The sequence below is a fragment of the Schistocerca serialis genome, chromosome 3, assembly GCF_023864345.2.
Source record: "Schistocerca serialis cubense isolate TAMUIC-IGC-003099 chromosome 3, iqSchSeri2.2, whole genome shotgun sequence".
Classification (NCBI taxonomy): domain Eukaryota; kingdom Metazoa; phylum Arthropoda; class Insecta; order Orthoptera; family Acrididae; genus Schistocerca; species Schistocerca serialis.
In genome coordinates this window covers 10,984,905-11,010,892 of record NC_064640.1, presented here as the reverse complement: position 1 = coordinate 11,010,892, position 25,988 = coordinate 10,984,905, and the positions used below count along the sequence as shown (strand labels likewise).

Here is a 25,988-nt window from a genome sequence, read left to right as displayed (position 1 = left end):
TTTAAACTGCAATTGTCTGAGAAAAAAAAGTGTTGCATTACTTACTGAACACCCCTCATAATACCACTATGCCAGACAATTCATCCAACCATAGATATTTTGTGAAACCCGCGTGTGAAGCTGGGGCAGGTCGCTAATTATTTACTATTACTGATGGGTTAGCAGAGAATATTTTTCTGTATGTACATACATAAGTATAGGTTTGTGTGTGTGTGTGTGTGTGTGTGTGTGTGTGTGTGTGTGTGTGTGTTTGAAGTCAACAGTTTTCTGACTGGTTTGATGCAGGCCATCACGAATTCCTCTCCAGCGCCAACCTTTTCATTCAGAGTAGCATTTGCACATTATATCCTCAATTATTTGCTGGATGCATTCCAATCTCTTGTCTTTCCCTACAGTTTTTTTCCTCTAGTACCAGGGAGTTATTCCCTGATGACTTAAAACATGCGCTATCATCCTGTCCCTTCTTCTTGTCAGTGTTTTCCTTGTGTTCCTTTCTTCACCAGTTCTGCAGAGAACCACATTACTTATGTCATCAGTCCCCTAGATTTCAGATTTTCAACATTCTTCTGTAGCACCATGTCTCAAATGCTTGAATACTATTCTCTTCCACTTTACCCACTTTCCATGATTTACTACCATACCTTTCTGTGCTCCAAACGTACATTCTCAGCAATTTCTTTCTGAAATAAAGGCCTGTGTTCGATACCAGTAGACAGAAGTCTGCCTTTTTGCCTGACCTAGTTTGCTTCATGTGTCCACCGTGCTTTGTCCATCATAGGTTACTTTGCTTCCAAGGTAGCAGTATTCCTTAACTTCATCTACTTTCTGATCATTAATTTTGATGTTAACTTTCTTGCCACTCTTATTTCTGCTGTTTCTAATTACTTTCATCTTTTTCTGGTTTACTCTTAATCCATATTCTGTACTCATTAGACTGTTCATCCCATTCAGCAGATCCTGTGAGTCTTCTTCACTTTCACTGAGGATAGCAATGTCTTAAGTGAATGTTTTCATTTATATCCTTTCACCATGGATGTTAATCCCACCCTTGAAGCTTTCCTTTATTTCTGTGATTGCTTCTTTGATGCAGAGATTGAACAATAGAGGTTAAAGGCTGCATCCCTGTCTTACACCCTTTTTAACTTGAGCACTTCATTCTTGGTCATCAAATCTTATTGTTCCTTCTTGGTTCTTGTACATACTGTATATTACCCATCTTTCCCTATAATGTACTCTTATTTTTCTCAGAATTTAAAACATGCTGCCCTATTTGACATTGTCCAATGCTGTTTCTAGGTCAACAAATCCTATAACCATGTCTTGATTTTTCTTTAGTCTTGCTTACATTATCAACTGTAATGTCAGAATCGCCTCTCTGGTGCCTCTACCTTTCCTAAAGCCAAACTGATTATTATATAACAGATCTTCAATTTTTTCCCATTCTTCTGTATATTATTCTTCTCAGCAGCTTGGCTACATGAGCTGTTACGCTGATTGTGCAATAGTTCTTGCACTTATTGGCCCTTGCTATCTTCCGATTTGTGTGGATGATATTTTTTCCAAAAACATGATGGTACCTTGCCACTCTGATATATTCTGCACACCAACTTGAATAGTTGTTTACTTGACACTTCCCTCAATAATTTTAGAAATTCTTCTGGAATATTATTTATCCCTTCTGCTTTATTTGATCTTAAGTGTTCAAGCTCTTTTAAATTCTGACTCTAATACTGGATCTCCAATGTCTCCTATATCGACTCCAGTTTCTTCTTCTATCACTTTGTCAGCCAAGTCCTCCCCTCATAGAGGACTATATGTGTACATGTATATGTATGTGTTTACATGTGTGTGCGTGTGTGTGTGTGTGTGTGTGTGTGTGAACATTTCAGAAAAACTTTTTTGAAGACTACTGTAAATTTGTTTCAGTCTTTACTCTCTATTCAGAGAATTTCTAACAGGACATGAGGATGAGGTGTATTCTATGAATAGTGGTTAAATATTAAAATAAATTTTCAGCAGTCTTTAAAAAATTGCAGAAATAAATTATATGCTACAAAACTCACTGTTAGTCTATAAACACAACTTATCACTATAAAAAAATACGCAAACTGATGCACTTGATTTGCTAGTGTATATTTGTAGTCTCATTGCATTAATGTTGTACATAACATTCTAGTTTGCACAAACATAGGGATTGCTTTAACATGCCTGTTGCAAACTGTGTGAGTTAAAAACCAGTCCATCTACATTTAACAGTGGTTATGAGTAGTGCGACAACTCTGTGTTGTTGGTTATCTGAAGTTTAAGCAATTTCTTAGATATAGTGGTCTGCCAGTTAGGTGCTTTTAGAATCATTAAATTTAAACAACATTATATCATGATATTCATTTAATATCTGAATAGAATCAACATCAATTGACCTGTCATAAGTACTTAACAGATACTGTTACTGTGAACCAGTAAAATGTTATGCATGACATTAGGCTCCAGCCAATTGCAACAGTCATACAACCGAACCAGTAGCACTGAAATTCCTCTCTGTAGAACCACTTGAGGCTGGAGTACATGTGCCTGAGAACGTACTGTCTTTTTTTGTTCTTTCCACCATCCAAGAATATTTGTTTCTGCTTTTGCATCCTGTTTGGTTGCAGTGACTCAGAGGTACAATGATACTTCATAGCATTTGTTCACGTGGTCTACACTTTATGCGTACCTCTCGAACTCCAGTGGATGAGCCAGTGTAAAGAGGCCTTGTGTACTTTCATCTGAACATTGAGTAACTAGAAAGAACCAAGATTGCAATTTGATATCTACATACAGAGAACCAACCTCTTTGAAAACGTTATCTCTGTCTTCAGTGCTCAGCATACAAAGCTCACAATATGGGGAGGACAAAAATGTTGTGATCTTGTGGTACAAATGCAGTTTAATCTTATCATTCCTTCCACGTGCATCTTAATTTAAGTATTGCCATGGCATCGCTGTCTAATTCATTAGAGCTCAAGTGATCAACACACATGTTTACACCACCAAAGAAGTACTGAATGTGGAATTGGATAGTTGTATGGTTCTAGACTGTTACTTCATTGAGTGACTTGAGAAATGTAACTTCATTTAGGACCTATTCATCTATATTTTGAAGTCAACTTAACTTGTTTGTGGGACAAACTCCTTAACCTTGATCTGAGTATCATATAGTGAAACCAGCATGTCTAACAAAGGGAGAAAGAGGTGGGAAGCAGGAGGAGGGTCCAAGAGATTTAGCAGGTGGCTTGGAGGGAGGCAGCAGGTGTGTGGGATAGACAGGGTGTATATGACCTGAGACAACTGGGAGATCCGGGAAAAACCCGGGAATTTTTTCATCCGTGAGAAAACCGGAAAAAACCCGGGAATTTTTTAGAATTCTGGGAATTTTTCATTGTTTTAGTTTTCAGTTAAATTTTTGTAATTTTGACTGGTAAGAACTGATACTCTAACAAAGGATATTACTGTTTCCTGCTACTGCAGAATAATACTTCAACAATAAAACATAAACAAGAGGAGAAAATGAAAATAACTTAAATTGCAAAGGAAATGCGCTATATACAACAACAACAACAACAACAACAACAACACACAGTGCTCATGCAAGCGTCTGCCAACAGCAAAATGTGTCAGAGGCTTAGGAAGACTATGCAATGCTTCATAACAACAAATTGCCTCCAATGAGCGTGAAGTCACAACTGTTTACATTAGATTTGTTTTAGCAGTTACGATTGGGATAATGCACATGTGCAGTTGAGTTGCGTTTGGGCAGTAGATTCTCCTGCTTCTGGAATGTGGCTGTGGACTGTGCAAGCAGTCGCAGCAAGCAGCTAGATGCTACCGGTAAAAGGGGGCGCCAAATTCATATTCTTGAGGAAAAAAAACTTGTTTTACAAAGTGCCTAGCATCCGGCACACATTGGTCTATCGATTATTCGTATGATTTTGAAACAGTTCCCTGTTGGTTTTTAAACATTTTTGAACACATTTTAAGTTGATTTCTGAATGAATCATAAGTTGATTTTTGAATGCGTGCATAGTGTACATGATGCCTCTGTCAGGAGAATCCTCGCCGCATCTAGAAATAAACTTTCCGCAGGCAAAAGGGGATGGGGCTGTACGAGTTGAGCGGAGTAAAGCCAAACAGATGAATGCCAATCGCTTTCTGATTATGTGGTTGATTGGGTTTGCGAATGATCAGCGTTGTTATAATTACTAGCAAAATCCATAGATTCAGACTACCAGAATGGAAATAAATGACTGACAGGAATAACAGGTGAGAGAGATTATGTATTATCTTCTCGGTGTATCCAAGAATATGAAATTTTTACAGAAAATTTCTGGCCAGATCGCTACACTAGTAAGGACCAGTTGTACAGTCCCTAGCTAGCAGCCTCTTAAGTTCTATTCTGGAAGTAACACGGAAAACAATCGCGGGATAACTAAACCTGTGATTCTGGCAAGTTTACTGAAGTTAATCGGTGAACAGATTTTGACAATGGCAGGAATAGCTGCAGAATTGGTGATGACAAGATTGTTTGTTAGAACGAGGAAGGAGAAGAAACGGGGACATCACACAAATTATGGAAGAATGAGACAGTTCCAGATTTATATAAAAATTTCTTAATACTGCTTTTTGATCTCATGCTTGAGAAGCTGGTGCATATGAATGAAATGTGAAACTATTTTCCAACATAAAGCTTTTTGCTTGTAGTAGGCCTAATAATATTGGTACTTCATGAATTATATTCTGTCATGTTATAAAAATGGCCATTTGTGCCAAAACAGTCTCGTTTATTTGGTGTGTATTACAAAATTGCTCCTATATTAGAAAGGCCTAGATTTTGTTTTATCTAGCAGACAGTGACAAAATAGACGTAATCAGATCAAGAAACCACACCAGTCTTGGATATTATTTGTGTTAACAGCTTTTTCAGTATTAGATAATGGCATTTTGATTTTTCATGTAGCAAAACGTTTGATGAACTTTGATGAGGTAGTAGATTCTTTCACAGAAAGGAAAGCACGCCATTTAAAGCTGTAGCAAGATTAGAGAGAAAAAAATGCTAGGAGCTAAGGATTGAAGTAACGTGTACTTTCTTGCTCGTCTCTTGTCTTTATTGGTTTTATGTATCCTATATTTAATTTTATGTCACACAAAACATGAAGTTATTAGCTAATAGGCAATAAAAAGTGCAAATTTTCTGAAGAGTCTTGTTCTCCCAATTACAAATAGTCCCATCCGCTATTAATTGTGTGATTTTTTTTAAGAGGGGCAGGCTGTCAAACCGACCGACTGGGAGCAGGAGAGGCACCACAGGACATTTCAATTGCTGCTGTCCTGAATATAGTTCGATGGCATCCATTACAAAATACACACATTTCAATTCCACAGAGTGAAATACAGTGACGTGCGGTAGAAGAATGCTTTATGAAGAGGTGTGGCACTGCACTTTGGCACACTTAATACCAAATAACATGACTTACATTTCCTCAAGCACGTATGTTTTATGTTTCAGACTTTTCAGAAAGATGTGCCCTACAAGATGAACATATTATTGAAAATTCGATTTTATTTTAGTATTGACCCGGTTCACAAATATCGTAGATCCGGGGCTGATGCGCAGAGCAGTCTGAGTTATAGTGGGTAGTCTCCACATGACCCATGTTTACATTTAGTGATTTTGCTGTTTCCCCTTCATTTACTCTCACGTCAAATGAAAACAAACTGGAGATCTGTGACCGGGAGCTGTCAAGTGAATTAAAATACATTCACATAATTATGGAAAGCTAAAATATGTCATTAGTTACAGATTTTTTTTTATTTCCACCTTTCTGACAGTCAAGCATTAATTGCCTTGCAGAACAGTGAAGTTATTTTTGTCTATTTGCTAAAGAAATTTGACTTTTATTAACCTTTTCCGCAGAGGCAGTCAATGTATTTGAAACATAATGTTTAATTCCACAGTACTGGCTAGTTTCAACTGTTTGCTGCATTTCAAGTGCATGTTTTCATCTTCTAGCACATATGCATTATGCCATAATAAAGAAACAAACATGATATAATACAGTACTGGTGCTCCAAGAAAATTTACATCCCGAAAACCACACTGAAAAGCTTAATATCAGGTCGAAGTCTACTTCATTGGGAATCAGGACATACGAATGTGCACTTTAAGTATGTACTTTAAATGTGCACATTTTAGTATGGTTCACAAAATTCTGATGCGCTTGGAGTATCCTCAGATATCTTGTTTCTTTTATGTCATAATGTATGATCTTTCAATGTTTTACACGTACGTACATACGGGCTTCCTATATCATGGTAGCTGCACAAGCACGGTATCGCCTGTTATTTGTGCTCTCTGGCAACCTATGTCTAATAAATGAAAAGCACCAGTCTGCTTTTGTTCTGCAATATTACTTTTATTGTTAACCGGTTTTTGGCTTACAAGGCCACCTTCAGACATTTACTGAGTATTATCACCAAAGAAGTTACAATGTTTGCAAACAACATTGGATGAGAAGTAACACGTCCAGACTGAAGTAGAAACATACAGTAAGTAACATCTTGGACAGTGTGGTGGTAATGCAGTGAAAAAGTAAAAATTGAACAGTACATAAATAACAATAGAGCAAGCAGGAAAACCTTTAACACAAAATAGGGATAGCATGCCCACATAACAGTTTCTATTAATAAACAGAACTAATAAAATAAAATAAAATTAGTACTAGAGTAGGCTACAACAGGAGGTATGAAACATGGAGAGTGATAAACAAACCAATCAAAAGAAGAGACAATTATCAATGTAACTACAGAATACATAAGGAACTTTAGCAATAAATAGTGTGTTTTTAATAGCAAAGATAAGATCCAGTTATTAGCCAACAGTGGGGTATACAAAATTACCTGTTCTGATTGTGACAAATTTTACATTGGTCAGTCAGGCAGAGACATAGCAGCTAGGCTGGCTGAACATGAATGCAGCTGGAGGTTGCATAATTCAGACTCTGCATTTGCTGAGCATGTACTGAGTGAGGGTCACAACTACCAGCCAGTGTCCCGTGTACTTCACCTAACAAACAAAGGCCATAAACTCAACCTGCTGGAAGCCCTGGAAATTAACAAACATCTTGCTCACAGTCCAGATTTAATCCTAAATGACCAGACACAGCTCAACACTTCCCCTCTCCTAAACTTCATATAATCATCGCTGTTGTTCATTACTTCTCACACTGTCTCTTCCTACATATTCCCATTTCCTGTATTCATTAAGTTCTTTTGTTTCGTTGAAGTGGTCTTTGTATTACATATAGACTGTAGTTTTAATAGTTAAGGCTTTCTTTTAACTGGTACTTGTATTACTGTCCATGTTTAACACCTCTTGTAGTTGTCTCATCAAATATTGTTCATATTTTACTTTGTTCATTTATTTAATGCAAACTGTTACACAGCCACTGTTTTGATTATAATGTTAATGTCAAAATGCAGTACCACCACACCCTTAAAGATTGCATTTACTGTAGGTTCCCTCAAACGCCTCCATTTTCCTGCATTTATTGATTTCTATTTTTCTTATTGATATTGTTTAAGTTCCTTATGCATTCTGTAGTTCCATTGATAATTGTCTCTTCTTTTGATTGGTTTGTTTATTACTCTCCATGTTTCATACCTCCTGTTGTAGCCTACTCTAGTACTAATTTTATTTTATTTTATTAGTTCTGTTTATTAATAGAAACTGTTATGTGGGCATGCTATCCCTATTTTGTGTTCATGGTTTTCCTGCTTGCTCTATTGTTATTTATGTACTGTTCAATTTTTACTTTTTCACTGCACTACCACCACACTGTCAAAGATGTTACTTACTGTATGTTTCTACTTCAGTCTGGATGTGTTACTTCTCTTCCAATGTTGTTTGCAAACATTGTAACTTCTTTGGTTATAATACTCAGTAAATGTCTGAAGATGGCCTTGTAAGCCAAAAACCAGTTAACAATAAAAGTAATATTGTAGAACAAATGCAAACTGGTGCTTTTCATTTATTATAATGTTGTTCTACCAAGAACCGATGGAAGATTCATTAACAGGAATCTATTTATAACAGGTCACAGGAAAATATTGCAAATGGTGGTTTGAAAAACGTTACTTTCAAAGTAAATATCCTTTTACGTAAGTTGAACTATGTGCGAGAATGTACCTTGAATTTCTTAAATCACAGAGCGTTTGACTCTCATTTAAAAATCAGCTCTTTGATGACGAGCCATTTAGAACAATTTTGAACCCTGAAGATCAGACATTTGTCATTATTAAAAATTTTACTGGCACATTTGTGTGATATATCTTAAAGTGTAACATGTGCAAAAAAGATCAACATTATATGTGAAAGCTTAGCTTCTCTTGCTGCTTGTTGACGTTAGAGACCAATATTATATGTGAAAGCTTTGCTTTTCTTGCAGCAACACTATGTATATTAATTTAAACTATTAACTCTCCCTGTTTATGTGTTCGTGCTATGTAACAGTGATGTTGCTGTTGGCTGACTACATCATTTGTCCTATGCTTTGAATAACCACTGTCATTGGCTGGCGAGATCACGTGACATGAGCTAAGAATGGCTTACAGAAGCACATCGCAGTCTCGATTTCAATGATTCAGAAAGTAACAAGCGGTGTTTGGTGGAATTCCAATGTATACTTTCATAATAAAAAAATACGCAGTGTACATGTTGCTGCATATCAAAGGTATTTCCAAAACGTGTCCTTTTCTCTGAGTTTTGTTTTCTAAAGTGCTGGGAAATTCTAAGCCCATGTATAAAGCCATAACCATTCAAAGGATTGGTGAGGGGAAAATATACTGTCACTTAACATGGAAAAAGCGTGTTTTCACCCGGGACAAAGTGTATTTTTAACCGGGAAATCCAGGAAAAATCTGGGAATTTTTTTTCCTTGTCTGTGTATACACCCTGGATAGAGATGCATGAGCAAGAGGCAGCAGGCACAAAAGCTAGGAATGTGAGAAATGGATGCTGGAGCTGATGAGTTCTTATGTAGTTCAGAAAATCTGGTGCTGGAGGGAAGTATCCAGATGGGACAGGTTGTGAAGCAGCCATTGATCTTGACCATGCTGTGCTCAGCATGTTCCACCGCCAGGTGGTAAGCTCTGTTCTTAGCTACAGTTTTGTGGTAGCCATTCATTCTGATGGACAGCTCGTTGGTGGTCATGCCTACATTAAATGACAGTTTTAACTAATGAGGCGCATACAAATTTATTTTGAACAATCCCAAAGGGTAGGACATATCAAACAATACTTGCGTTCAAGTAGACTTGAGATTTCCCAATATGCCGAAGTGCTTGATACAGTATCAGCATTGCTTGAACTACCACGTGACATTTGATTCATGGCAATAGTGCAAGGGATAGGCGAGAAACTATGAACTAGCCACTACAACAGTCTAATGCTCTGCTTAAAATTATCAGTTTTGTGAAACACAGTGGAAAATGACATTAAGTTCTTTCAACTTACAAACTTTTGTTGTATTTGAACAGGTTTGCAATAAAAGTTCCCATACATGTATGGATCCCATTTACACACATTTATGTGAAGGTAACATTCAAAGACAAACATCTTGTCCTTCAAAAACAATTACTTGATTCTGAACCAAAGTCAGTATCTTATTTGGTTATGAGAAAGAAGTGGGCTGCAAATGAGAAATTCAGTTGCTGTACACGTGTTAGGATACTGGAGAAAATCAGCACCAGCTTTTAATCACATTTAGAACAAAATGATAACATTCAGATGAAATGAGAAGGAAAATCAATCTAGAATGAAATGTCTAAGAAATGAAATAAATCATACTAAAACGTCTGTAATTGTTGTCATGAGAATAAATTACAGTGGAAAGACTCATTGTGGAGATAGTACAAACAAATGTCACTAGATAGTGGGGCGAGCAAAAGTTCTAGAATTGGACTGAATATTGATTGCGATCTTTTATTTATATATTAGTTGCTGTTGTTACATATGACCTGCACTCTAGAAGATATTGCTGTCCATGCTTCACTGTTGCTCAAGCACAGCACTACAGAAAGATGGAGGGGGAACAGTGACCTAGCTGGTCTGAGAACTGCGGGGAGTGCCAGGAGGGGAGTGATTAGCAGGCAGAAATTTCGTTGTGCAACCAACCATGGGGATGTATACTGCATACTTTGGCTTTTTTTGAACATGTTTAAACTGCAGGTTTCCTGAATCAGTTTGTACTCTGTATTGAATTTACTTTAAAATTGGACAAATACTCAACAATACAGGGTGTATACGCTCTGGGAAATCCGGCCATGGGAATTTTTTAGGATTCCAGGAATTTTTCATTTAGTCTTCAGTCAAATTTTTGTAATTTTGACTGGTAAGAACTGATAGCCTAACGAAGAATTTTACTGAATGCCACTACTGCAGAATAATACTTTAGCTATAAAACATAAAAGAGAGAATAAAACAAAAATAAAACTTAAGTTGCAAAGGAATTGCGCCATTTACAATAACAAAACACAGTGCACACACAGGCGCCTGCCAAAAGCAAAATGTGTCAAAGGCTTAAGGACGAAGACAATGGAATACTTCCTAACAGCAAACTGCTTCCGATGAGCAAGATGTCATAACTGTTTACATTAAGTTCAATTTCAGCAGTTGCCAGTGGGCTCATGTGCATGTGCAGTTGAACTGCATATGAACAGCACATACTCATGTGTCTGCCTACTTGAAATGTGGCTGCAGCGGTAGCAATAAGCAGTTATGCTACCCAGAAAAATTTTTCTGGCACGTCCAAGCAGACAGATTTGCGCATGCACTGAGCAGTCTGGGATGTAGTGGAGAGGGGGATAGTGATCTGTGTTTACATTTAGTGATTTTGCTGCTTCGTCTTCATTTACAGTTCATACATCAAATGAAAACAAAATGGATTTCTGTGGCTGGGAGCTATCAAGTGAATTAAAATACATTCACATAATTACAGAAGGCTAAAATATGTTATGACTTTCAGATTTCTGATTTGATTTTATTTCCACATTTTTGGCAATCAAGCATTAATTGCCCTGCACAACAATGAAATTATGTTTGTCTGTTTGCTAAATAAATGTGGCTTTTATTAATCTTTTCTGCAGATGCAATCAATTTATAAAAAACAAAGTGTTTCATTCCACACTATTGGCTAGTTTCAACTCCTTACCAAATTTCAAGTGCACATTTTTACTTTCTGACACATACAACATTATGTGATAGTAAAGAACCAAACATTGAGACAGAACAGTTCTGGTACTCCAAGAAAATTTGGATCCCAAAAAGTTCACTGAAAAGCTTAATATCAGATTGGGCCTACTTCATTGTGAATCTGGACATTTGAATGTGTCATTTAAGCTGAATTATGCAGTTTAGTATGATTTATGAAATTCCTGTGCTTGTGGAGTATCCTCTGATGTCCTGTTTCTTTTTTGATGTCGTGTAAGATCTGTTAGTGCTATATGCATATGAACATATGTCTTAGAAGTTGCGGGAAAATATTGCAAATGGTTCTTTGAAAATCATTATTTTCAAAGGGAATTCTTTTTACGCAAGATGAATTATGTTATGTGTGTGGATGTGCAATGAATTTCTTAAATCAGAGAGCATCTGACTTTCATTTAAAAATTAACACACTGAGTACCAGCTGCTTAAAATAATTTCGAGCCCAGAAGACCAGACATTAATGTCACTGTTTAAAATTTGACTGGCACATTTGTGTGATGTATCTTAAAGTGTAAAACATGCTAGAAAGACCAATATTATATGTGAAAGCTTAGCTTTTCTTGTAGCTTATTAATCTTCAAGACCAATATTATATATGAAAGCTTAGCTTTTCTTGTAGCTACAGTATGTACATTAATTGAAACTATTAACTTTTCCTATTCGTGTATACATGCTACTTATGTTGCTGTTGGCTGACTACATTTATACTTTCGTGATATGAAAATACAGAGCGTAGTGTTGCTGCACATCAAAGATCTTTCGAAAACACGTTGCTTTCTTTCTTCCTGTCTTCGTTTTTTCTTTTCTCTCTCTCTCTTTCTTTTTTTCTGAGTTTTGTTTCCTAAAGTGCTGGAAAGTTCTATTCTGATGTATAAAACATTACCATTCAAAAGATTGATATTTTTACAGCTCCAAGGGAAAGTACATGGTCACTTACCATGGGAAAAGTGTATTTTCACCTCAGAAGAAGTGTATTTTGACGAGGGAAAAAGTTCATTTTTAACCGGGAGATCCAGGAAAAATCCGCAAATTTTTTGTCTTGTCTGCATATACACCCTGCAATAGCATACATTTCAGCAGGAGACACTAAAAGTATTGATGGGGGCCAGTGGTGTAATTATGTGTTTTGTGCAGCAGTGTTGTTGACACTTATCATTAGGTACAATGGGAATGATTGGGGGTGTGTCAGCTGGTGGTTCTACACAGTCGATGAGAGAGTGGTGGGCAGATGATATATTTGGAAACAAGAGACACTGTAACATTCTCACATCAGTGTAGAAACGAAATTGCAACATATTCGGAAGAAACAGCCAAATATTTGTGACAACGGAGATATAAATTTCACAGCTATCCTGTTAGAATGAGAATGGTGATGATTAAAATAATGATTCCCCAGACTACAGGCTAAGTAAACAAAAAAGGCAGTGAAGATAAAAATTAATGCAAATAATTTCTTTTTGTTGAAAATTTCTCCTTATGTTATCAAAGTGCAGGCAATCAAAGTTTGTAATTTTGATGAAAATTAGATTTTAAATTTGATTAAAAAATAAATTTTTACCCAGGGAGCCTCTTTAGAAAAAGGGGGGGGGGGGGGGTTGTCTTATATTCAGGGCCACCTTATATTTGGGTAAATATGGTATTTTGATAAATTGAATAAAATAATTCATGTAGGCTCCTGTATACATTCATTTCAAGCAGTATAGTTTTCTGTATTCATTTCTCATATAGTTCTTGGACCCTTAATTTATTAATTTTCAAAATATTTCAGGTGAATGTATATAGAAATGATAATGTGTGTTTATTGCATGTGATAATCAGTGTACCATTTCACATATCCTGACTCTTGTTAATTAGCTACCAGTTAGTTCAAACCATCACAGTAACACTGATGACAATATATTAACTGTTCTTATATCTTTGCAGAATGGAAGACATTCCGTGGTAAATTCTTTATGGTGAACTGTGCAAACGTGTCCTGTGCATGTCAACGAAGTCCAAATGGCATGTCACCATACTGTCATATAGGGGATGGTTGTGTTGATGTTGTAATGGTAAAGCACTCTAATCTTTTCAACAATCTCCGATTGCTTCTCAGGATGACAAGCAAGGCCAATAATGTGGTAAGTAGCTCTTCAATTACATGTTTGGATACAGCTATTTAAACAATCTGACCTTCATTCCAAGCTTACCATTTGCAACAGTTGCCTATGTTGTGTCTTAGTAAGCGAAAATCATAATAATGACTAGCTACGACATTCATTCACAGATCTATTATGGTGCATGCGTTTGGAAGATTGGAACCAGGGCAAAGAGTGTCTATCATTGTAATACGGGCTTTTTTTCTTCAGCAGTAGTTTGGCTTTTCCAATGAAGCTAAATCATTTCAATATGGCTCATTTCTCTGTACAGTGGTCATTCAGCTGTGGAAGAAGTACCAGGAAAGTTAAATGCTTCTCATAATTGCCATAGAAGTGTGCACCATGTAACATTAGCTAAAAAAAGTCTGTTGTCATCGGCCAGCCTGTAATCACCCTTTCATGGTTATACTAATAATGTATAATGGTCATTTGCATCAGCTGATTTACATTTTGTACTTATACACTGCTAGATAGAGGTGAGTGGATGTGTTTGGAAACAATCACATTAAAATAATACACATAACATTGTAAGACTTTACCAAAAAGTACAACCAATTTTTTTATGAAAATGGACCAAAAGTCTGTCGTGGGGCTGCAGAATATTGTTAATCATGTCTTGCATTTAAAAATATCACATCTGAGCCTTGAGTGAATCAGTAATGTTTACAAGACTACTTTTTTTATTTACAGCAGTTCTGTGTTGTAAGTGATCAAGGTTTATTCACATCACTGTTAAATGTGAATGCTAGGCAACCAGGGAAACATTTAAGGTAACTAATTAGTGAATAAACCATGAGCATCTGTACGAATCAGGATCTGCTTCCTGAAAAGATTTGATTTTGAGGGAGGAGTGCCCTGACTTTTCTGAAGAAAAGTTGTATAACCTTTGAGAGTGACAGAGTGCCTAAAGTAAAAACTTCAAGAATAAACATAGAGTTCTCCAAATACCTGGGATCATCTCGCTCTCTCTCTTTCTGCAGCCCAGGTAGAGCAAAAAAGAAAAAAACTAGTTTCAGATGCAACCATCAATTATTCATCTCTTGAGTCTAAAAATTTTGGATGCAAATGCACAAAGTTAAAATGTATTGTACAATACACCTTAGAAAGGTATGTATTGAGCAAAGTTGTGAGGGTAAGTGCCTCCAGAGTCCAATGACCACATTAGACAGGTGCTCCAAAAGCAAAGAGATATTTACCACAGATTTGAACATAGTCACAGCTTTGCAAAGAAAGTGCATGTGGAGAGCCAAGCATGAAGCTTATGAATTTGAAAGTAAAATTCTATGTAAAAATCTGACAGAAAATCCAAAGAAGCTTTGGTGTTAAATTAAGTCAGTAAACAGATCAAAGTTATATATCTGGTCACTCGGTGAACATACGGGCACTGAAATAGAACATGACAGAGAGATGGCTGAAACTAAATTCCATTTTCCAAAATTGTTTCACTGTTTCATTTTCCTACTCTGCAGAGGAAGAACACAGTTTATGATCACTTGTGCTGGGAGTTATGCAGAGACTGGTGGAACCAAGAGGCAGTTCCTGAGGTCGATGGTGGTGGAGTTCATGAAGTGGACAGGTAACTAAAAACAAGACCAGAGTGTAGCAAAGTCATCTTAAGCATATAGAATAGTCCAGGGAGAAATCCAAATCACAAGTATAACACAGGCAAGGACAAAACTACTGTTTAATGGTGCATAACTAATGGCTGCAAAGACTAGTAAGAGACTGGCTAGCAGGAGCTGGGCTGCGGTACTTGCCAGGATAATCTCATTAGTGACTGGCGCCAGCTGATATGCCAGTGCTGCTTCATGTGGGAGCGAGATGCAGCAGTAATATGTTGCCTGAGTATCTCTGTCATGTTTACCCTGTCAAATACTTGGGCTGGGCAGAGAATCCAAATCACTGTCGGATACTAAATGCTTTCGCCATTTAATTGACGTGTAGGGATGGAAAGGGCCAGGCTGATGCTGACTTCACTGAGGAAGGGGAGAGAGGTGCCCGGATACCCACCGAGCTCCCGCGGTAGTTCCTCGACGTGATCAGCTGGATCAGAAGGTGGCAGTGCCCGTAGGAGATCCAGCTGATCGACAGGTTCAAGTGTGCAGTGTGGGCCTGCCTGCAGGAGAGTAGGTGCTGGTCGTGGCAGAGATAGGTTCAGTCCAAAGATGCTCAATCTCCATTGATGGTGTGATGATGGTTGTGGGAGCCAGAGGTAACCTAGGGGGAGGAAGTGGTTCCATCTCTATCGGCTCCCATTGCTGGTCATTTTGGAATCCTCGTCGACACCTGACATGAGGGCAGAGATTGTGACGGTACTGGGCAGGCTGGTTGGCAGGCTTGTCCCTGGCGTGGTTGCAGTCGTATCCAGTCAACAGTTGAGGGGAAAGTGGAGGGGGGAGGGGCAAAATGTCACATTGTGGATGGCAGATTCTGATGCCAGACCAGATGCTCCTGGCCGGCTGTAGTTTCAAACAATTGCCAGTGACGATGCTTTGGGTCTACGTGGGGTTCTAGCCGAAAGTACGAGCCCAGACGTATGAAACTGGCTAGATGAAACTGGGAATATAACTCCCATACTTTGCAACCTGTCTAGTTCTGCTGTAACATGCTCAAGCATGGTGAAGACACTGAATGAGATCCAAAAAGCTTAGGCACTGTCAATCGACAGGATCTGCAACCTCATTGCACAACCTAATGTAGATTCAAACAGTTACTTAAATTGTACACATAATGTACCAAGTTCTGTGAATGGTATCACAGCTGAAGCCAGATTCATCTGGTCATGAATTTTAAAACCGAAAAGGACAAAAGTGTCTAGGCCAAAAATGTTAGTTGTCATCCGAGAGGTGTCTACTAGCAGGGTTAGTTGCTGAACTACATTTTTATATCTAGTGTTGATTGCAGTCTGATCCTGTTGTGTGCTTGACTGGCCACTGTGCGTCACCACTCTGCACTGAGGGGACCTCAGCTGTGGGGAGCCAAACTGCCAGTACGTGTCCTCGTTAATGCCCAATTGCGACATGAAGCTCTGCATCCGTACTAGTGTTGCTATGGGCACTGGCAAGATGTGTACAGCATGCTGATGACTAATGTTGTTGACACACACCAGCCAAGGCAGGCATTTGCTAGGTGCCCTGGTTTGTGGCATGCAAAACAGATGACATCACGGAAAGGGCGGTGACGTCACTGATGCTGTGGGCTACAATCTGGACAGGATTTGATCATAAACTTTTCTGGGACACTTTGACAATGATGGGAATGTCGCACGAGTGTCCAGTCAGTTTGTGACACGTCAGTGGCGAACAAAACACTTCTGTGTTTGTGCGCCAGCTGACGATGAAGGCATTGGAGTGCTAACTACTACGCTAACTACTGAATCCTGTGTCACTTTACCACCAGATGAATGGGTGCTTAGTAAATTAGATGATGAGATTGATTGTAAATCATCAGTTATTTGTAGAGCACAGTGGTTGCTAATATTACTGACAATGTCGACACCAGAAGAATTTTGAAATGTAGCTTGTTGCTGGAGCAGTTACTTCACGAGCTTTGGCAAGTTTTAGCACATCACTCAGGATTGTATCACACAACTCTAAAGCCTTCTCACTAACTTCTCTGTGAGGAGAAAGACACATAATGTACTTGTGGCTCACGGAGTAACGAGTTGGCATACAACGTGCCACACTGTTTACAGGACAAATCACACACGCATGTCGCGCCTTTCGAGTCAGTGGCCCGTGCTGCATATATCTGCCTATGTTGCTTAAATTACTGGATAAATTTGAGCCTATTTGCAATGATAAGCATTTGGTGACCATAATAGTCAACTGACAAACCACAAACATCAGAAAAGCTCAAACTACTGGATTTGAGAGTGGGTATAGTTTTTGCACCACATTGTACAATTTGTTACTAGAAGACAGTAAGAATGCACAATGATGTTCTGGGTCATTTACTTGATTTATGTTGCAAGATAGGACAAAATGACATAAACAGACCTCCCAACTCTCATTTGCCTTATCGAAGTAAGCAAATGGGTGAGGGCCAGGTGAGGAAACTGCAGCTGCAGACTGTTAGCTGGTTTTTCAGCATTTGAACAGCAGTTTCTGCTATTGCTGATGGAATTCCCACCACTGTTCATGCACCTACTATTGCTGCTCTTGTTGTAGCTGCTGAAGTCCCCACTATTGTTTGAGCTGTTGCTGTTGCTGCAGTTATTGCTGTGGCTGCTAAACTGCTGTTGCCAGAACTTGAGAAATTTGGTATCCATACCTCACTGGAATAGTTGCACGGTGAGAAGGTACTAATCACCACTTTTCCATCCTACTCTGCTTAGGAAGAACACAGTTTTAAAACCAAATCTAGAGGGTAAGTAAGTCACCTTACACAACAGTCCAAATCACAAACACATCACAGGCAATATCAAAGCTCTACTGTTCAATGGCGCACAATTAAAGGCTTCAAAGATGAACAAGAGATTGGCTAGCAAGAGCCGGGCCACATACTCTCATCAGCAGCCAGTCCAGGTGATATGCTAGCACTGGTGGCAGCCCTTTGAACAGGAGCTAGTTGTGGCTGAAATATGTAGTCTGAGTATCTCTGACACATTCTCCCTATCGATACTTGGACTGAGCGGGAAATCTAAATCACTGTCGGACACTGAAACTGTGCTAGTTCCGTCCGTCAATCGGCAACAGCAAAATTACAGTTATCGAGGTAAGTTAGTACAAGATAGAAAATAAACTAAAATAGGTGAACACAGGAAAGGCAACTGGCATGCTGGTTTATACATATATCACATGAAAGAAACTGCTTCTTTTCCAGCAGGAGTCTATCATTAGTGGTACGATACATTCAAGTGATTTTAAGACGGTGCAGGTCATTCCTACTTTTGAAATGGGTCCTCAAATGCATACACAAGTATAAGTCTACATCTCTGCTGTCAATCTGTTGTAGAATTCTGCAGAATGTTATGTGCTTGCACATAGTGACTTTTTTGGAGGACAAAAATCTCCTCTATAGGAATCAGCACGGATTCTGCAAACAACCGTCATGTTGATACCATCACTGTAGAATGTTTGATGGAGCCAGAACCTCAGCTCTGCTTGCACTCCTTCATCACTATCAAAGAAAAGTCCTTTAAAGAGTTCTTTAAGTTTTGGAAACAGATTGAAATCAGATGGAGCCAAGTTGAGACCCTATGAAGGACGGTCACTAACAGTGGACCCGAGGCATCAGATTGTTCCAGATGTCGAAGGACTCGTGTGTGGTCTGTCATTGTCATGCTAAAGGAGAGGTGCTCTGTGTGCGGATGAACTCAACGTGTCCAAAACTTGATTACAGCACTCTGTTTACAAAAGTAAAGTAAAAAATAATGTTACCATTTTTCGCCAAAATATTCCGGGATTGAAGAATAAAGTAGATGATCTCCTGGTTTGTTTAGATGACATTGAATCTGATAATGTAATAGATATACTATGCCTGTCTGAGCATCACATTGTGTCTGATACGGAAAAGGTAAATATCAGTGGTTATAAACTAGCTGCACATATGAGTAGTGAGAATAAGGTGAGAGGAGGAGTTGCCATATATGTCAAAAGTTATCACTGTGTAAAAAGCTTAGATACAAAAAAGTTTTGTCTAGAGCAACATATAGAAGCATGTTCATGTCAACTTCAAATGAGGGAGGGCTCTTTTATAATTGTAACAGTATATAGGAAACTTTCATTTATTCCTGCAATACTTGGATGCCTTGTTGTGCTATCTGTCAGATAGGGGAAAGCAAATTATTATTTGCGGAGACTTCAATGTTGATTCACTGAAAGAGTGTAATAGGAAGAATGGCCTGGAAGTCTTGCTCGGTTCTTTCAATTTGACATCTGTCATTGATTTTCCTACTCAGGCAGTAAAGTATAGCAGCACATTGATAGGTAACACTTTTATAGACCAAGATAAGTTTAAAAATCTAAATTCTTGTCCTATTGAGAATGGCCTTTCTGATCACGGTGCTCAGCTAGTTACAGTATATGACATAGCTCCATCCAGTAATTCAAAACTACCCTCCAAAGTTGTGCGTTCAGTTAATGACTCAACAATTAGAAATTTCAGGGAAAATCTTCAGCAATTAGACTGGGATGAGGTGTACAAGGAACCTGATGCTAATTTAAAATATAACTTATTTGATGATACACTTGTAAGAGAATTTGAAAACTGTGTACCCAAGAAAGTAGTTAAATCTAATTATAAGAAACCATGCAAAAAACCTTGGCTTACTAAAGGAATAAAAATATCTTGTAACCACAAAAGGGAACTGTATCTAACAACAAGAAAGAGTAATGACCCAGAAACAGCCAAATATTATAAAAACTACTGTGCTACATTAAGAAAGGTTATTAAAAAGTCCAGAAGCATGTGCATCATGTCTGAGATTAATACCTCTGATAACAAAATCAAAACAATTTGGAATATTATTACAAGGGAGACAGGGCAACCAAGAGTACAGGATGACGGCATTACCATCAAAGTGAATGGAAACTTGACAAACAACAAGCTGGAAGTCAAAAACATTTTGAATAATCATTTTTTAAATGTTGTAGAGAAAATAGGATCTAAATGTTCATTAGAAGAGGCAAGGCAGTAACAATTTGTTACAATTTGTTACAATTGAAATTCCACTCACCTCTCCTTCTGAAAAATAAACTCACTCAAGAATAAAAGCTCACATGGAATTGATGGCATTTCCAGCAGAATAATAAAAGCTTGTTCCCAAGAGATAAGTGGGATTCTTAGCCACATATGTTATAAATCTCTGCAGCAGGGCATTTTCCCAGATAGACTGAAGTATGCCATTGTTAAACCACTGCATAAAAAAGGTGATACGTCTGATGTCAACAACTGCCACCCAATCTCTCTTCTGACTGCCTTATCCAAAATTCTTGATAAAGTAATGTATTGTACAGTAGCTACACAACTTTGTTCAAAATAAAGTTTTAACAAAATGTCAGTTTGGTTTCCAGAAAGGTTTTTCAATGGAAATTGCTATATATACTTTCACTAATGAAATATTAAATGCTCTGAGGAACCGGAAGTCAACTGTTGGGATTTTTTGTGATCTCTCAAAGGCTTTTGATTGTGTAAATCATGGAATACTGCTAGATAAGCTCAAGTACTGTGGTTTGAATGGGACAGTGCTCAAATGGTTTAAATCATACGTAACTGGAAGAGTGCAGAAAGTTGAAATAAGCAGTTCACATAATATGCAAAAAACTGGTGATTTCTCAAACTGGGGAACAATCAAGAATGGGATGCCGCAAGGTTCGGTCTTGGGTCCTCTGCTGTTCTTAATATATATTAATGACTTGCCATTCTATATTCATGAAGATGCAAAGCTGGTACTTTTTGCTGATGATACAAGTATAGCTATCACACTTAACAGACAAGAATTAACAGATGAAATTGTAAATGGTGTTTTTCGGAAAATCATTAAGTGGTTCTCTGCAAATGGGCTCTAATTAAACTTTGACAAAACACAGTATATACAGTTCCACACAGTAAATGGAATGACACCATTAATAAATATAGACTTTGATCAGAACTCTGTAGCTAAGGTAGAATATTCAAAATTTCTAGGTGTATGCTTTGATGAGGGGTTGAACTGGAAAAATCACACTGAAGATCTGCTGAAATGTTTGAGTTCAGCTGCTTATGCTAGTAGAGTCATCGCAAATTTTGGCGATATACATCTCAGTAAATTTGCTTACCATGCCTATTTTCATTCTCTGCTTTTGTATGGCATCATATTCTGGGGTAACTCATCATTGAGTAAAAGAGTGTTCATTGCACAAAAGCGTGTAATCAGAATAATTGCTGGAGCTCATCAAAGATCATCCTGTAGACACTTATTTAAAGAACTAGGGATCTTCACTGTAGCCTCACAATATATATATTCACTTGTGAAATTTACTATTAATAATCCGAACGAATTAAAAAGTAATAGCAGTGTACATGGTTACAACACTAGGAGAAAGGATGATCTTCACTACTCAAGGTTAAATCTAACTTTGGCTCAGAAAGGGATAAATTATGCTGCCACAAAGGTCTTTGGTCACTTACCTAATAGCATCAAAAGTCTGACAGATAGCCATATAGCATTTAAAAGGAAATTAAAATAATTTCTGAATGGCAACTCCTTCTACTCATTAGATGAATTTTTGGATATAGTAAGTTAATCTAATATAATCTAATCTAATCTGTTTCTCATGCACTGACGTAATTATGTTACACACCACCATGTTACATGCTACACTTCAGAGACCTCTACTGGCAGAGGGCTGCAAATATGAAGAATAAATGAAGACATGAAGAATAAAGATGTAGAATGTTAATAACATTTTTGTTTAAAATGCTTTGATAGTTTTCACATAAAAAATTTGATGGCACTACATTTCAGCACACCCTCGTATTTCTACTACATATTGATATTTGCAGTATCTCAAAGTATTGATGCCATCCCAAGTAGTGACAGTTGTATTGCATAGCACCATGTCCCTTTCCCATTTGGAGAAGCTAAATTCAAAGGGCGGCTGTTGGTTGAGACAGCAGGGCAATAGCTGCATCAGTGAGGCTTTCTTCTGTCATTTGTTCAATGATTGAAAGGAATGATCACAGTATGATCTACCTCAGTGTGTCCTGGCAGCTGCTGAAAATGACACATAATGGCAGCTGCTTGTATTTCTGCATGAACATCTATACTCTGAAATCCACTTTATGGTGTTTGACAGAGAGTACCACTATCAGTTCTCTCCTTATCTGTTCCAGTCACAGATGGTGTGGGGGTAGAACAATTGTTGTCAAACTTTTGTAAGAGCTCAGATACCTCTAATTTATGTTCTTGGATGTTTTCTGGTATATATGTAGGAAGAAGTAACATGTTTATTGACTCTTCTAAGAATGTACATTTATGGAATTTTAATAGTAAACAACACTGTGATATACTGCACTTCTCATGTAGTAGTGTCTGCCGTTGAAGGTGGATGAGCATCTCCATGATGTTTCTGCACTTACTAAATGAACCCACAACAAAACACGCTACTTTTATTTGCTTCTATTCTAGTGTCTCTACCAGTTCTCCCCTGTGAGGTTCCCAGATTAAGAAGCAAATACTCAGGTATCAAATGGTTGAGGGTTTTGTAGATTACCTCTTTTATGATAGACTACACTTCCTGATGATTCTTCAGTTATATTTCATTCTGGTATCTGCTGTTAATAGTAGTAATTTTATGTGGTTGTTCTTTACATCACTTTGCGCACATACGTTAAGACATTTAATGAATGTTGGTGTTCCCAGTTACATTTGTTTATGTTAAGGGAAATGTACCAATTGTTGCACCAAGTGTCAAGTCTCAGAAAGTCTTCCTGCATTTTGCTACAGTTTTATAGCTTCTGCCATTATCAGTGGTTGTTATTTACATATACATTGCCTGACAAAAAATGTGAAGGGCCCAGAAGATATGGTTACATGTCAATGTAATTTTGTACACATATACACGATTGGCAGATAAGTAAATAATTACAGTTACAGTTCTCTGTGACAGGTAGAAAAGTCACCAGAGTGGATTAGGGTCGTTTGTCTTTAGCGTAGCTATCAGGCCTGGAAGTGTTAGTAGTGTACATGGTGGATATGAACAGTGCAAGACACTGAGTGATCACTGTGAAGGACGCGGAGATGCTGTGTACTCATGTGAGACAGCACTATCAGTATGTGACAGAGTTTGAAAGGGGCCTCATTGCGGGTCTCCATTCAGCTGTCTGGTCAGATCATGCAATATTCAGATAGGTAAGTCATTCAGATGTGACAGTTGTCCAATGTTGGACTGTTTGAGAACATGAGAGCAGGCGTACTCATCATCAAGGTCCCAGTCAACCGTCTCTGATCACTGAAAGGGAGGATCACGGCATTGTACACCAAACACATTGTACCCACTTCACATCTATACTTTGCATTCAAAATCAAATAATGAACCTCCTGCAACATCATGTCATCCTGTACCATAAATGGTGATTTGCAACACCAGTGTAATATTACAGGGCAGTGTAATCTTATTGTCTTTCCCAGTAAGATGAACTAATGTATATTTTTGGGGTTGCAGCTTGGTGAGTTTGTTGTGAAGTTGCAATGTGTTGATAAATGCCACAAAGTGTCTGCAAATGTACAAACTTCCTGAGCTGGGGAAAGTAAGAGTGTGTAGGATTGTTGATATTTGAAATATGTACCTGTGAAGTAGTAGTTACAGTTTAAGTCATGAAAGTTATCAATGCAAGCCTGATAAGAATGCTCTAGTTTCTTCTGTCAATCATAAAATCCAAGTCTAGACGCTATGACTAGGCTTGTTTTTTTAAGCAGGTCACAAATGTCATCACAAGGCAAGACCAGGTCAGTTAATGGAACCAAAACTTTTAATAACTGCAAAGTTTCTGTTTCCATCCAGAAAGAAAGGATTTTTAAAAAAAATTCAGTTCATGAAAAGAAATAAGAAAGAATCTCATTGCATTGAAGGTATACACCTAGAATGCCTCAAAATGGTGTAAGCACACGGTGGACATGAATCCCATTCATATTTTACTTCTTGGAAAAGTGAAAATGTGGGGTACATGGTTAGATATATAGCTAGTTGATGGTTAATATGCCCACTGACTGACTGTGTCAGTAGTTCATGAAACGAATTCTTTTTCTTCTAGTGCTTGTGAATAACATGTAATACTGTATTTTTTGTATCTCTTAATGCTCATCATCACTGAACTTTTGCAGTGACACAAGTTACAATATTAAGGCAATAACAAAAAACCATGAATGTGTCTGGAAAACCATCACTGTTCGACAGTTGGTATACACAGGAGGGAATGGACAACAGACTAGATCTGCATAGGATAATAGCACTGACATGGTTGGTCAGTCATTTTATCACTTCAGGTAGTTATGGAATGGACCAAGTGGTGATGGCCAAAGCAGTGTGTGGTATAGCTGTTCCAGAGTACAGGTAGCGTTGCCTGCCACTTGACAGTTCTCTCAGGATGAGTTGCAATTGATTTTATCTCTTTGACAGCAGTGCATGTCGTACACTACCACAAATAAGAAATGAAGTGATTATTCACAGGCAGGTAACTCAGAAGTATGTGGCAGAGCTCCCTTGTCCATCATCTGCGTGAGACATTTCTAATGAGGGAGAATAACATTTTCTCTGACTGAAATAATTATATATTGTAATTATTCTCAATAAGAAATAGCTGACACAGGGAAGAATATGTTATTCGTTTCAGGAAAAGCAATCATAAATTTAACTGGAAAATGAAGTGAAACAAAGTCTAGGATGCTATAAAATCTTGTCAGATTAAATTATTTGCATAGTACATATTTAGTAACATCTATATATTGACATATTTAAGAAAAATTTTGAGTGATGGACTTACATGGCCCACACTTAAACAAAGACATAAAATTCACTTTTGTGCAATATTTCATGTACAGCATCTACAGATCCTAGCTGTAGTCTGCATACATGTTACTGGAGCAATGTTTTTGACACATTTTGTTATATCAAATTTCATTGGTAAAATGTGGGGCTGAGATGTGAATGTGTGTTAAATGGATGGAAGAACTCTTTAACTGTGAGAGAAAATGTAAACTACTATATGTTGCATCTATTTTAGAGACTTTTTAAATGTCTCACGTAGAAATTATTAGTAATTTTTCACTGACAAGCAAAATACATTTTAACTTAATGTCAGCCATCATAAGCAGTGTTTTTAGAAAATCTGCATCTGTGCCAACAATGGTTTAAATGATAAAGATACTGCACCAGTTACATTTTGTCATGTGTAGCACAATATACTTCAAGAATTGATTCTCATTTTCATAATTTTTAGTATGATGTCTGTGTGTGCTGTTCTTCCTCCTTCTATCTAGCTGTAGTTTTATAGTCTCCTTTGCACTCCTTCACCATGTAGAAATTCTGTATACAAGGTCTGTTCAAAAAATTCCAAAACTTTGTCCACAAAATTTTCAATGATTACCTTTTACGTATTGTTTACGGTATCCTTCAAAATACTCTCCTCCGCAACTGATACACTGCTCCCAATGCCATTTGCACTTCCTGAAGCAGTCTTGGTACGCCTCTTGCTGGATCGTGTGTAGTGCCATCTGCGAATTTTCTTTTATCTCATCTCTCATTGCAAATCTTCTTCCTTTCAATGGTGTTTTCAACTTGGGAAATAAAATAAGTGTGCAAGATCCATGAATACTCATGCACCAACAGGGATGAATGTGCGGGTGTGTTAGTGTGGTCCAAAAGCCACGAATTGTCTCTCCGCATTTCAGGCCATTTCCTTCTCACATTTTCTCGCAGGCATCGCAGCACATCCTGATAATGCCATTGAATAACAGTTTGTCCCTGTGGCATGAATTTGTGATGAACTAATCCTTCAAAGTCAAAGAAAAATCTAAGTGTGGCTTTTTTTGGTCTTGGAGAAACTTTTCCGATCCTTTGTGAAAATTG

General features: G+C 37.7%; 1 protein-coding gene across 1 annotated transcript in view; it reads left to right on the top strand.

Moving 5' to 3' along the window:
* LOC126469668 (ceramide kinase) overlaps nt 1-25,988 on the top strand; it is a 276,003-nt gene that overhangs the window by 241,404 nt on the left and 8,611 nt on the right. Inside the window, exon 7 of the mRNA XM_050096817.1 lies at nt 13,223-13,419. Within this exon, the coding sequence (XP_049952774.1) occupies nt 13,223-13,419 (197 nt within the window). The remainder of the gene's footprint in view (nt 1-13,222; nt 13,420-25,988) is intronic.